This window comes from Neltuma alba, unplaced genomic scaffold, assembly GCF_004799145.2.
Source record: "Neltuma alba isolate B1F8T4 unplaced genomic scaffold, ASM479914v2 tig00010740_pilon, whole genome shotgun sequence".
In the NCBI taxonomy this organism is placed as follows: domain Eukaryota; kingdom Viridiplantae; phylum Streptophyta; class Magnoliopsida; order Fabales; family Fabaceae; genus Neltuma; species Neltuma alba.
The window spans coordinates 446,208-461,034 of NW_021635567.1; the positions used below are offsets into that span (position 1 = coordinate 446,208).

The 14,827-nt window shown below is 34.4% G+C and overlaps 1 protein-coding gene across 1 annotated transcript; it reads right to left on the reverse strand.

The window, feature by feature from the left end:
- Positions 1-9,910: 9,910 nt before the first annotated feature.
- Positions 9,911-10,627, reverse strand: LOC114758632 (cytosolic sulfotransferase 15-like). The gene has a single exon (XM_028947697.1). It carries the CDS (start codon positions 10,625-10,627, stop codon positions 9,911-9,913), a length of 717 nt encoding a protein of 238 aa, XP_028803530.1.
- Positions 10,628-14,827: the final 4,200 nt, after the last annotated feature.

The following is a 14,827-nucleotide window of genomic DNA, read 5'->3' on the forward strand; positions in this document are numbered from 1 at the left end:
TTTTAAGAATTGCTAACGAAAGGCATCATGGAAAGTTAGTTTTTTTTTCCTTGTAGTAAATGCTAATTAAACATTCAAAAGCTCCAGCCAGTCTCCAGATAAATATAAATCGTCATAGCTTAGCTTAAGACTTAGGAATGATAAATACGATGAAGGAATAAGAAAATGGAAAAGCAGAAATAAACTACTCCCCCTTGAAGACCCAAGTTAAAGCCATCATTTCCCAGAGGATTGTAGGGATTTAGCATGCCTAGCCAACTTCACAGAAGCCAACCACAGATCCGAAGCTCCAACCATGGCCGAATAGGTGGAACAGAGAGGAAAGAGTAGAGCTTAGGCCATGTTTGGTTCCAAGAATAGTTGACACGGTTAGCTAAAAAAGTGTTTGGAGATAAGCACAGGTAAAATGGAAAAGAATTGCAACCCCATGTAGAATGAAAAGCCCATGGAATTTTGGTTCTACTGAAAAATCTTTTCCTCCCTGGCACAAAAGTAATTTAACGTGGCCAAATTCCTAATTATCACCTGAAAAATAATTCAACTAAATATAATATTATATAATTTCATGGACAAAAGTATTTAGAAATTAAAAATAACATAACTATCATCAATTAATAGCAATTAAGCACATAATTGTTAATATGTCATTAGCACTAAATTGAACCAAATAGTCATGATTTTTAGGTCATAAAAATGTCTTAAAACTCACAAAATAAGCCAAGAAAAAATTTGAGACGCTGCACCTATATACAATGTACTACATGGCTTAGCTTGCTTCTTCTCATAGTTACTAGATTTAAATGAACACACATGGGAGGTGGTAATTGCAATTAAAATTATTTTAAAGAAAGGGAAAGCAGAAGTTGGGCCCTTTAATTTGAACAATATAATGTTGCATCCAATTCAAAATGAATCAATGAGCCCATCAACCCCAAGCCCACCAGGTAACTATAGACATTAAGAATTCGGAGACATGAGAAAATTTCTCAAATTAGACATTATGAAGTGACTTGATGATACTGCTCAGTAATCCCCCATTCTTATTCATAAGAGACACTTTTTTAAATGGGTATGTTACTTTTTATAAAAGAAATTTTAGAGATGTTTAGACATTTAATGCACTTTTTTCATATTTACCTTCAATTAATTACGTGTCTCTTTTATCATTTATCCTCATACATTCTCTCTCACATCTTTTTCCACTAATTCTCTCACACACCCACATTTTCTATACACAAGGATGTTTTTAGAAAATAAATTGCATTTTTTTCATATTTATTATTTCTAGTTAATCTTAATCAACTTTTTTTATTAATGTGTTTCGGATAATCATCTGTTATAATAAGAACAAGAGGGAGTAGAAACTAAGAAAATATGGTTTGAGGCTTTAAATCCTCATAAGTTCACGGGAACATCTCTAGTCTATCGATAGCAGCAAGGTTCAGGTAAAACTTTTCAAATGCAGTGTCTATCTCTATTATACTACTTTTGGTCCATAATATAAAAATTAGTTTGATTTTAATTTGATTTGAACATAAAATTTCATTCTATTTTATTTCTCATGTTTATCTATTTTTTTAAAACAGTCATTATAATAGTTGTACATATTAAAGATTTCTACACATAATAGTTTTAATTAATACACATAATTAGCAAGAGTATTATAGAAAAGGTAATACTTAATAATTATTACAAATAACTAACTTAATAAATTTTTTTAATCTATTCAAATTAGTAAACTAACTTTTACATCAAGAACTGAAAATACTCTTATATTAAGGATTAGAAATAGCATTTTATTTAGTGGACCTTGTAAAAATGTGTACCCAGCTTCGACGAGCATCATAATTCTTGTAATTAGGATGCGATCTACACCATCTGCGTCAGAATGAAGTTCCCCTTTTTGTCCTTCTTCTCTTCTGCCAGCTCATTGACCGATTAGTTCTTCCCCAGTCCAACGGTCAATAACAGAATCTCCGCCTTCAGTTCTTCATCAAAACGCAGCGCTTCGTCCAGCATCTTCATCAAATTCTTTTGGGCTGAGTTTACGGGTCATTAATACTTTGCCCCAAGCCTGATCCAATGAAAGTCTCGGAAGAGTAACTGACACATTCATCCAAAATTACTACTACCTCCGATCCTTAATATAAGACATGTTTAACTTTTATTTTGATCCTAAATATAAGACCCTAATCCACTGTCTCTCATATTTATACATTTTTTTTAAGTAGCCCTTCTAACAATGATAGTTCTAGTTAATACACTTGATTAGTAAGGATATTTTATGAAAAACAACACCTATTTAGAACAAATACATAATTCAACTTACTTTCTTGATCTCTTCGAATTAGTCAACTGGCTCTTATAATTAGGACCGGAGGTAGTAACAAAAATGTCATTCATTTCCAAAACTGATCAGAAATATTTTTTTAAAATATATTTTCCATAAAACAAACAACTTTTAATCACAAAATTACCATTTTAATCCCAAAAATTAGACCAAGGATTTAATGAAAAATATGAGTTTATCACATACACTTCACGTGACTTACTTTTCTTTCTTCAATTGATTTCATTTCCACTGATCGGTTGGTAATAATCTCGGGTTGGCTCTTCTAATATATTCATTGCCTATAATTTTTATTCAGAATAATGCACGGACCCTGCAGAATACCGTTATATTGTTTAGAGAACAGTCATAATTAATATGGCAATATAAAATGATAACAAAACAAAATTCTTGAACCTTGTAATTTTGAGTAGATTGCACGTGTTCAAGTATAGATCACAATGAACTAAAATCAAGTTCAAGCGATGTTTTCCCAGCTTCTCTTTGATAACAGCATTACCAAGTTTTCCTAGGAGTTTTCGTATTTTGGTATTTTTCATTTTCAATACTACTTTTAGTCCTTAATATAAGAGGCAGTTGACTAATTTGAGTATATTAAAAAATTTTGTTAAGCTAGTTATTTTTTATAAATATGTGTTATCTTCCTCAAAATATCTTAATAATCATGTATATTAATTAGAATTACTATTTGATAGAATTTTTAATATATATGTGTAACTACTATGAGAGCTACTTTAGAAAAATAGACAAATATGAGAGAAAAATGAATTAAAAATCTTATATTTAAAACCAAATTAAATATAAAAGTAATTTTCATATTATGGAATGGGGGCAGTATTATAAAAAAATGTCTCTCTCTAAAAGCATTATATTGTCACAAGATATAGGATATGATTCTTGGACTCCACAAACTTTATAGAAAGCTTACCGATTCTTCCCAATTTTAAAAATGCACTGTCAGATGAAACTTATGCCGTCTTACTCAATAAGCAACATCTTCCTTTTGACTGTATAATAATTAATTGCCATATTTTGAATACCAGTCTAAATAAAATGTACGAAAGGTATTTCAAATTTTGTTTGTAGAGAATTATAATATCTTTCAGTTCACAAGGACCCTTTTGCAAACTATATCTTCTAATTTCATCTCTATCATTTGGATGACAACTAGAAATTCTTGGCCTTATCAAAGCAGGGCGTAACTAGCTTAGAAAGCTTTTTAAAATCAAATTCCATAATGCCTCGTTTGGTATGCTGGAACTGAGGCTGAAGAATTGCAAGTGAAAGTGACATCCATAAATTTGGTTGTTTGCTTTCTTAGAATCCACTTCCATGTGGAACTCACTTCACTAGAAAATGATAGAAGTGGGTTCCTTGGGTATATGCATAGAACTGATGCGGGTTTCACGGAAGTGAGATTTTAGGGCCATTATACCCTCATGCATTTTTCTAATTGTCAGCTTTAGCCCTCCTGCGTTATGTCGACCCTTCGCTCTCTTTACCGTCTTACTCGACCGCCTCCCTCTCCCTCTTTTAAGGCGATGGCGAGTTAAAACGACGTGAAGGATAGTAACGGCGAGGTATAACGACTGTGAGGACGGTGACGGTACTGTAGCAGTGAGGACGGTGATGTCTTAGCAACAATAAGCACTAATGAGGCCGCCATCGACTTTTGTCGGCCTCTTCTGCCGTTGACTTTAAATCTGAGCAAGTGATTATGATTCCAACTTCTTCTGCCATCGACTTTCATCGACCCATTCTGCCATGGACCTCTGTTTTGTTGCCTTTGGATTTCAAATCTAGTTGATTTATTCCCGATCTGGATTGTTGCCATCAGCTTATTCACCTTCCTCTACCTTTGCTTTTCGATCTGAATAATATCTTTCTAGTTCTCTTCTTTTTCGATCGGCTACCTTAGCTTTAGATATGGTTGATGCATTTCAGATCTGAATAATATAATACCTGCCCATTATTATTGCATGCATTACACCACATGTATATAGCTACCCATCTACCTGCCACTAGAACGACATTTTGGGATGATTAATTTCCAATACTACCGTTGACAGAAATAATTCACGGTTGAAAGAAAAAAGGTGAAAAGAAAATGATACTTTAGGTAAGTCAACTCATATTAAGAGATTTCCATCCAAAGGCAGTTATGATTATAAAGGATAATTCAGGGAAGAAAACACATCAAATAGATGTATACTAATCCACATGCTTCAAATATAGTACTGCGAATCCATGTTCCAAATAGTGTACAGAAACACTAACATGACATCACTAACCATCAAATGATTACCAATTGCCTAGATGGGAGTCAATCTGAAAATTCAAAGCGTACATGACTTGGAAAAGAAAAAAAACAATGAACAATACCACTTCCACAACCTTGGTATCCGTAACGTCCTAAAATGCATAAAAATTATTTTAATGGTATAGATTCTAAAATAAAAATGATATCTTAATTATCACTTTTTTTAAAAAATAATTTTTATTATATAAAAATGATTAATAATAAAGATAAATTTAGACTATTTAGATTAGATCTGAATGATCCAAAAACGAGTTTTGGAAGCTCATCTTTAAGATGAGCACCCAAACAAGTTGCCCATAACACTTGGTAACTTGCCTGAAAACACGCATCTATTGGTAGATTATGAATGATAATGATGACCGCACCTTGACATTACTCAATATAATGATAAAATCAGTAGGACACAGATTTACTAAATCAGCAAGAGTCCTTTATGTTTGTTGGTAATTTAGAGTGGTTAGTCCTTCATTGTTCCTCACAAGCACAACCATACTTTGCATGGCCTTTTCACCCAAAGACCATAAAAACTATTGCATGACAAATTTCATGACCATTAAATCTGATATTGAAAAAATTAAGATAAATAACAGTTATTGCATGAAGTCTATGTCCAACGTTCTACATAATACATCTACAATTAATAAGATTAATGATGTAACATTAACAAATATAAGTTGGTAATGGTTTCCTTAATATAATCCCATGTATTCAGCTGTGGTATACAATATTTAATAAAATAATCTCATCAGACCGTAAGTCACCTAATTTTATTGAGTCCACCCTCACAAACTATAGTGTTCATATTCTGCCGTGGCATATTACAAACTATAGAGATGAAGTTGAGGACCCCTCTAGTTCATCTCTCGGCCAACGAAGAAGCCTATGAAGAAGAAGAAATGAAAAAGAAAGAGAAAATATGTTGCCATTTTCCCAAGTATAGAATATTTCTGTATCCATTGACAATTGGCTTCTCGAGGGCTTGCTAGTGGCAGTATATCATTGGTAGCCTGATACACCTATCTCCATCCTCTTGACTATTATATGGAAGCAGTTGCTGAAGTGATTGGTAAACAGCTTGGTGGATTAATGGGTTTTGATCGTTCATGTAAAATGGTGCAAAGTGGCTTACGTCTCAAGTTACACAGCCGGAAAAGCTCTCTCTTCCCTCTGTGTACGCATTTTAGCTTTGTTCAGGTACGTCGGTTCTAGCGTCGGTGCTCTTTGAACATCTTCGAAGTTGGTGTATGCAGTGTGGCCAGTGGTGACTGTTTGGCGGCATTGTATGAAGTCGGTGAGGCAGATTAATGGCTGACTTTTTTTTTTTGGGCTAAAGCATAGTATAGGTATCCTCCTATTAGAGGTAATCTTATTCGAGACACTGTCGGGCACTAAATATGGGCACCTCTCTCAATGAGGATTCAAGCATTGGTTCGCAATGTTATGAGGAACTAGTCTCTTCTACTAAACCCAACTCTCCGTTAGTTACATTAATGGCTGATTTCTTTCAGTGGACCCTTGTTCTTATCAATCGTTACCCTGGGCTTGGGCCAACTGCATTGCTTCAAATGAATCCTCTCCTCCAACTGCTTGGACTGCCCCTTCATCTGCAACCTAAGATGCTTGTTCACTCAATCCTGCTTCATCTTTGAATCAAAAAGTTGATGACTTGAGCTCCTTAGCCACACCGACTATTTCTCACTTCAATTCTTCGATCCAAGCCGAAGGTGGTTTTCAAGCTGGCCTTCATGATATCTCGGGATCTCAAGACTCTCAACCTAACTTGTGTGATGGTTTACCCAATTCCTCTCCTACTTTTGTTTTTTCTGATACTATTTTAGCCCATTCTAGCTCTGTTGGACTTAACTGCTCGTCTCATATTAAATCTTCGTATTTTCATGGAACAAGGAAACGCCAACGAACAGATCTCTCTTGCTTCAATTTAAAACGAGACAAGTTTGTTGCTCCATGTGGTTACTGGTTATCTCTTTGTCAATAGAAAGCGCAAGTATTGTTTTTCTGATGATGATCATGTATCCTTTGCGAAGTATATCAGGAATAGAGATGTTGGTGGTTTCTTGGATGCTAGAGCATCTAGGGAGGGCATTTTCTACTAGTCGAGTCTCATGATCTTGCACAAGGTTCTCGCAGAGCTTGTGCCAAAAAGTTCCACAAATGCTCATGACACCAAGAGGGATCTCTAAGTTCATGAGCAGCCACTTAGAGGTCCAACTTGCAGTGCTGCAGTGTTTCGTCTTTTGGTGTTTTTTTTCTCTGTTGGTCGTTGTATTTTGTTAACTGAGGTAGAGTTATAAGTAGACTGATAAGCATTTATAACTATTAAAACTCTACATTAACTAATTAAGTATAACTAATTCAGTGGAACTAAGATAATCTAACAAACAAATAATAGATAAGTAACTCTGGGTTGTTCTTTTTGACATTTGCATTTGTTATTTTGATAACTCTTGTTTTGTTTGATTTCAATTTTATTTCATTTAATTTAAATTCAATCTTGATTTTCTCAACTTAGATGAAAAGAAGATTTTTATTACCTAATTACTAATTAACTCGGTCTTCTATAAGATTGACCTTGATTTGCCACTATCTATTTTTACTACCTACACTTGCGGTGCCCATCAACAATTAGTAGCGTCAATATAATCGCAAGTGAAGAGAATGCTGGTCTTCTATCTGCAAGAAAACTTATTACTGGTTTAATATGAGAGGATAGGAACATGTTTAATAATCATAATGTGCCTGTCATCTGAAAGCATGTGGCTTGCAGGTCGGCCTCAAGAAATCGTTGTTCAAACTGCCAAGACAAGAGAATTGAGCTGTAAAAACCATCATTTTCAACTTTTATGTTTTCTTGTGATTTGTGTCACAAATATTGAGATGAGTTTTTGTCTTCTTTTCAAAATCACGATATCTTAAGATTTACGTAGCAAATAAGGGATCAGTAGCTAGGTCGTTCTTGATATTTTAATTGTTAACTTAAGAAATTTCTTAGTCTTTAATTTTAATTTTAAATTTCTCTTGCTCACCTCGAATGAAAAATTTAAAGTTCATGATCAATTTGTTCAGTATCAAGTCCTTGAAAGAACGATACTCTACACGTGTAAAATTGAATTTTTTTTTTTGTCCTCTTTTCAAAATCATGATATCTTCGTGTCCATTCAAGATTGCATTATATTATTGTTGTTAAACAATTGCTGGCAACCATAACAAAGCATAATTGCCCCTAATTTGATTTATTAAAGTCTAATATAAAATGCCAGTATTATTGCCTGCATTACCCCACATGTCGTTACCAATCTATCAACCACGGGAAAAACATTTTGATAGATGATTAAACCAATTTTCCATACCACCGTTGACAGAAATGAAAAATATTTATCATTTTCCAATAATAATGCGATTTTAACCTGGAGGTCTCAAATATTTATGTGTTGCGCCAAGAATTTGGTTAACAATAGAACTACCCTAGCTATTTTAAAAGGACAATACTTATATCAAGTTACTTATATTCATTATATCAAGTTCTCTAATCACATATGACTAAGCATCTTATTTTTGAAATATTAGCATTTAATTATAAATCTACATAAAACAAAAAAAGATACATGTTGATGTATGATTAAAGAACTTGACATAATGAATATAAAGAACTTGATATAAGTTTTAACTTTTTAAAAAGTCTTTTGTACTAATAATTTGTCCTCCATATAGATTAATCTTATGGATTATGCACATTTTCAACGTAAAGACTTAAATTGAATAGTATTTTAGGGAACCAACACATATTTTTTATTAAGAAATAATTTAACTAACTTGCTTAACTTTTATGAATTAATTATCTAACTCTTTCTAATTACAGTATTTAGGGTATGTTTGTTTACCTATTTTGAAAAAAGTTTTTTGTTTTAAAAATAAAAAATAAAAACATTTTTGGAAACTTATTTTAATTGTGTTTTTTTAAAAAAAAAGCGATTTGTTTTTCAAAATTAAAAACACAAAACAATTTTAAGATATTTTCTGATTGTTGTTGCATTTCTTGTTCTCTATTTTGAAAGATCAGGACCCTTGCAGGACTTCTCTTTTCCGCTTGCTTGACGGCCATTGAAAGGCTTGAGTACTTGCCGATGCTTCGCCCTCCTGTTCACCGTCCCCTCACTCTCCATTCTCAGTGTTCGGTGCTCATCTTCTTTTCTGCTTGGTGTTTGCTGTCTCCAATCTCTCCTTCCTTTGTCCTCAGTTCTCAATGCATGAGTCCTCAACTAGCTCTACTCTCTCTCCTTGTCTAATTAATTTGGTGGGTTTTCGATACAAAAGCTTGATCTGTATCATTTGGTGGGTTTTTGTGTATACGATTTGTTTTTGTTGCTTGTTGTAATCCTCATTTTGTGGGTGTTTATGTATACAATTTGGACATCACACAACACTTGAAGAAAAGCCACACAACAGTATACATTAAACTCTGATCAAACTTACAAAACTTCTGCATCATAACTAAGAAACGTAGTTCTTCCATATCATTATCAGAACATAACCAATCAAAAGCTCTATCATCTGGACCGATCGAAGCGCTAGTGATCATTATTTTACCGCCACTTCTTCATGTTCACTGTTTCACGCCTCATCAAGATCCCTCCATAAATATCAATTGAAAAGGAAGTCACCTGAAGCTTCAAAGTTTAGAAAAATTTGTACCCTGCAGAAGCTAAAACTATTCTTTGTGCGGAACGTACGCAACAATAATTCTTGAGAGAGAACACTTAGACATTCACCTGCAAAACAATAATAATAAAAAAGTTTATCTCATTGATCTAAATTAGATATTTTCAAATGTTAGTATCTAATGAGATTATTAGTATTCAAAAATTTGTGCATGGACCTTGTTATTCTTGACAAACCAGATGTTACAATGATCTGCATGGATCTAGAACTTCAAGCCATGTTTCCCCAACTTCTCTTGAATAATAACATCAAATTGTTCCACCTCATCAAACTTGAGAAAATTCTTCCAATCTCCAACTTCTCCACGTCTAAAATAAGCCTTCTTTTCTATTCCATGTGGCATTTTTCCACTTTTATTTGCTTCCAAATCTCTCAAATTCTCAAAATTACAAAGCCTTAATATATCACCCACAATATCGTTATCCTCTTCCTCCTTGGAAAAACCATAGCCTATAAACCTCGCAAGGTCCTTTAATACCTGATCAGGCTCGCCTTTCATGTCCTCATATTTCAAAAAACATTATTTTATTTGGATCCTCCAAACTTTTCTTGTAGTACCCCAGCATGTGATCCCAAAATGGCCCATAAAGGTTCACTCCTCTGCAAAATTGCTTGAAAAAGTTTTCCATCATGTTGTTCTCTTGGATTTCTCGTCTCAGCGTGTTCATGAAATGCCAGTAAGAGATGAATATGTCCTTAGGATTTCTACACAAGTACACTTTCTTACGTCTCGATGACTTAATGGACTCCGGCAACAAAACATATGGTAGATGACTCGCAAAAAGCCTTGGCGATGAGAATAAGCTCAGATCAGGCTCGGCGTGCCCATTGTAGAGGCTTATCTCCAAGGTGCGTACCAAAATATGTGGATTGGCAGTGAGGAGGGGGTGAGTAGAGGATATTCGGGTCGGGTTCGGGTCATGACTCTTGCGATTGATAATAGCAAAAGTGAGTGCTTTGAGCCAAGTGGTGCCAGACTTTGGTGAGGTGATAAGGAGGACATCTGAGTCACGGCCTTGGAAGTGGTGTTGACAATTGAGAACTGCTTGCACTATCCTCTTGAAGAGCCAGAGACCCTTATATTGGTAGAGTTTCTGCGTAAACCAATCTGGTTCAGCGGGTAAGGTTGCAATTAGGTCCCGACACTCCTGGGATAGGCCTTCATTGTCTTCATCCCAAAGGAGGGGCAGAATAGGAGGATCAGAATCGCTGGCTGCCATGGTTATTATAACTATTGTGTGGGAAGTATAGATAGATAGAACAAATGGATCACCCAAGTGAATGTAACGTGGTTTCACAGGGCTTTATATAATGTTAGTGAGGGATCGTGAGGAAAATATCATCCGCCGTCACTATTTTCTTTATGACACATCATGGCTGGGCCACATGTATAATTCATTAGTGGTGGTAGTTTAAAGAACAAATGAGGTTTGGTTTGGTTGGTAGAAGCACGTAGAACATATGCAGCAGCACGTCATATGTAGGTGAACTGAAAGTCCACACCGATTCTGGGTTAAAACACGATTCATGATCCTAATTAATGTGCTGGTGTCGAGTTAAACACTATATGTTGGAACATATTGCGACGCCCATTAATGCGCCCGTGGCTTCTAATTTTTCTGCTGAAAAGAAATCAAATAGTAAGATAATGCTATCCATCCCTAATATAAGAGCTAATTGATCAATCTAAGTAAATTAATGAAGTTCGTTAAGTTAATTATTTGTAATAAATAGATGTTGTCTTTCTTAAAATATTCTTGCTAATCACGTGTATTAGTCAAAACTACGATTTGATGGAATATTTAACATGTATAACTATTATAAGAATTATTTTAGAAAAAAAATAGATGAACATGAGAGATGAAGTAAAGTGAGGTCTTATATTTAAAACTAAATTGAAAATCAAACTAGGTCTTATATTAAAGACTGAAAGTTGTATATAATAGAAAGTGGAGAGAGTGCAGAGAGAGAGAGAGAGAGAGGATAGGAACAAGGAATCTTGTCAGAATTTTTCGTGTTTAATTTCATGGCGTCAGATTAAGGGATTCTATTTTTGGCAACTATATATACACCGAGGAAAGCTCTGCCGCTTTGATGAAAAGTCTGATCTAAAATATCCAGTATTATTGCCTGCACCAATCTATCAACCCCGAGAACGACATTTTGAGGTGACTTACTGGTTTTCCATACCACCCTTTACGGAAATAAAAGAGCTACTATATTTCCAATGAGGTTTTGAGCTTGGAGGTCTCGAATTCATAATTACAACTCGAAATTCTAGAAAGATATTTCTATTGTACACGTGCTGCACGTTTGTTATGCTTTGTTAAAGGTCTATTCTTGACATAGGAAAGGTCAGCTACATTTAACAATTTCATTGTAAAGTAATTTGTAGATAATAGAAACTTGAATCGCTAACACAACATGATCTCTTTTCGCTAAGTTACTTCGTTAAATATGAATTAAAACCTTAAAACATGCTGGACATTGTTGCGTGAAAAATGAAGATAGTGGCCTAGTTCTTGAATAATTTATTCTATATTTTAGAATCTTGATTCCAACTTCATTAGTGGTTCGGTGTAGACTGATTACTATTAATGGAAATGATTCAGGATTGAAAGAAAAGATTATAAAAGAGGGAATAAATTTTACTTGACTAGTTGAAGCTTCTTAATAAGGGGGTTGGGCCCAAAAAATGTGAACTTTTGCGTCAAATAATAATACAAATTATGAGTATGTTGGTTGCACTCTAAAAATGAGTTTTTTTGGGGGTGATTTTCAAATTTGCCACCAAATTTAAAGATTTTTATAGAAGGGTAAGGTGCAAGCTGAGTTTACCCTAAAGTATTCAAAATGCACACATGACTTCATAATGTATATATGGGTGCAAAAATACTTATGAAGATTTCAAAATGATGCAAAAATATCACGACAATTAATTTAAGCAAACATTTGTTAACTTTTAGGACATCGATGGATGCAGGGCCGCCATTAAAGAGTACGAATTTTTGCTTAAATAATTGGTCATCCCTTAACATTTTTGTGCCGTTGTGAAATTTTCATGAGCATTTTTGCTCTAAGTGTAGTGCTAGTGCATATTCGTGAATATTTTATTGATAGATTATCACCTTAACTGTTTTAGGTAGAATCCTGTTAATTTTAAAAATTAACATTTAAAAATAAAAAATTGATATTGTATATAATAATGTGGATTTATAACGTATAGGATTCTTTCAGGCCAGACTTTTATATTTAGAGAATAAGCATGCATCGGTCTCGACGTCTTAACCTTACACCATCTTATAAATCCCTCTAAAATTAAAAAAATCTTGTAATTCACTCCATTTCAAGCAATCACCCCTTCAAGGCCAGTGTTGATGAGGTCAAATTCATGAACTAGAACTTCCAACAGAGTTTTTTGGAATGGCACAACAAAGTGCATTTTTAATTTTTGGTGTATGAAGAGGGTTCATATTGTGTTCTTTACTCCATCAAACACTGAGATTTTGAATTTGTTGTCATATGAAATACAACATTTTTCCTAGTACTCGTGGATGGAATTAAGCATAACTCATGCAAGTGCTTATCTTCTGGTCCCTCCTTGTGGTCCTAGTTTCATCCTCTTCTTCATCGGACATTAATGTTCAACTTATGGATCAATATAATCTCAAACATATCACAGGAAATCTTGTAAGGATGCCTCTTTCCCACCTCCTATTTGTGCCAACACAATATACTCCTCAGTTCCTTATAATGTATGACTTATTTAACTAATTTGATTAGATTAAATAAATTAATTACAATAAATATGACATGTTTTTATTGAAACATGCTTATTTAGGACAGTCTTTGACTTAAGTGATTGTTGTAAAAGAACCCACCATATTGTTGAGGGAGTATTAGTTGGGGGTAGTTAGGGGAGAAAATAATAAATATAGGAGATATATCTTACATACAGAAGGCAGTCCTTGGAGCACTAGCTCCTCATGAAATCGTTATTTAATTTCATTTTAGGTTTTTGGCCTTTCATTTTGTTTTTCCTTTTTAAAATATATTTCAAAATAAACAATTCAAGTGAAGTTTTGGAACTAGGTAGCGATATTAGACTATCATTTCATTTGTTTTAAAAAAACGATCATAGATATCTTGACATCTGATATTTGAAGTTTCTATATTTTATATGATAATAAAAAATTATTATCATGAGAAAATGGCATATTTATCATAACATTTGCATTGACCATAATATTCTCTTCTAATTAATCTATCATTTTATGGGTGAAATGAAAGAAAAATGTCAAACTGTCATTATGATGCAGATTTAATTAATTAATTTTTTTGTTAGTTATTTATTTTGTTAACTACCCACTAACCCATTTATTGATTTTTCATTTTAATTATTTTATTTGAAATTAGGTTATAAGTACCCTAGGTTTCTATCGTGTAAGCAGACTTGGCTTTTGACGTATTAGATAGTTTTCTTCCATTCCCTTTCTCGTCTTTGCTCTCCCTTTCTCTCTAATATTCTTCTCTGATCTCCTTCTCTTCTCTTTTCTATTTTTTGTTTTACATTAATTTTGGCATCAGAGCCTGGTTGTGATCCCTGTGTGATTAATTTCTTTCAATTCCTAACATCCAAACGTGCCCTTATAGTTCAAGAAACTCCACAACCGTCGCTCACCACCATCCTGCACCTCTGTTCAACCACATCATAACTCCGCTATCCATTCCATCACCACTGGTCCTTACTCCAGCAACAAACCATCCAAACCCCGGTGATCCATTGCCAAGAACTATCAGAAATCACCCCCGCACGATGCAAACTCCTCTCCTGCGCAAAGTCACCATAGGTGTCACTTCGGAGGCCCAGATCTCACTCGTTCGGCATCCGATCAGCGTGACACCACCACCATTAGGTCCGCCTCGAGGAACACAACCTGTTCCTTGAATTTCACGGCCAACTAAAACCTCGCGCGCCTCCACGTGCCGCCTCTTCCCTCTGCGCGTGAGCCCACACGTCGCCACAGAGCCAGTTCGCCCAGATCAGGTTTTTCATTGTTTTGACCCCGTTTCGCACCATTTCTTCCACCACCGACCCTCCCAACACTAAGAGCAGTCACCCAGGAGCATTGGGGTATGGTGTCGTAAAGCTACGCCGGTAAGGCCCAATCGACCCTCTAATTAATTACTGTGACTTTTTAGCATACTAAAGGTTACTTTTATTACTTTGGGATGTTGTTCTTACTGGGTACCACTGCTGCCTGTATATATATTTTTTGTTATTTATTCTTGATTATTATTTTATTTAAAAAAAAGGAAAAAAAAAAAAGGAAAAAAAAAAATTTATTTTCATTTTATTAGTAGCTTCTTTGCTTGCTTCATTATTTATTGTTAGCTTTCGCCTATCTATTGCATGACTT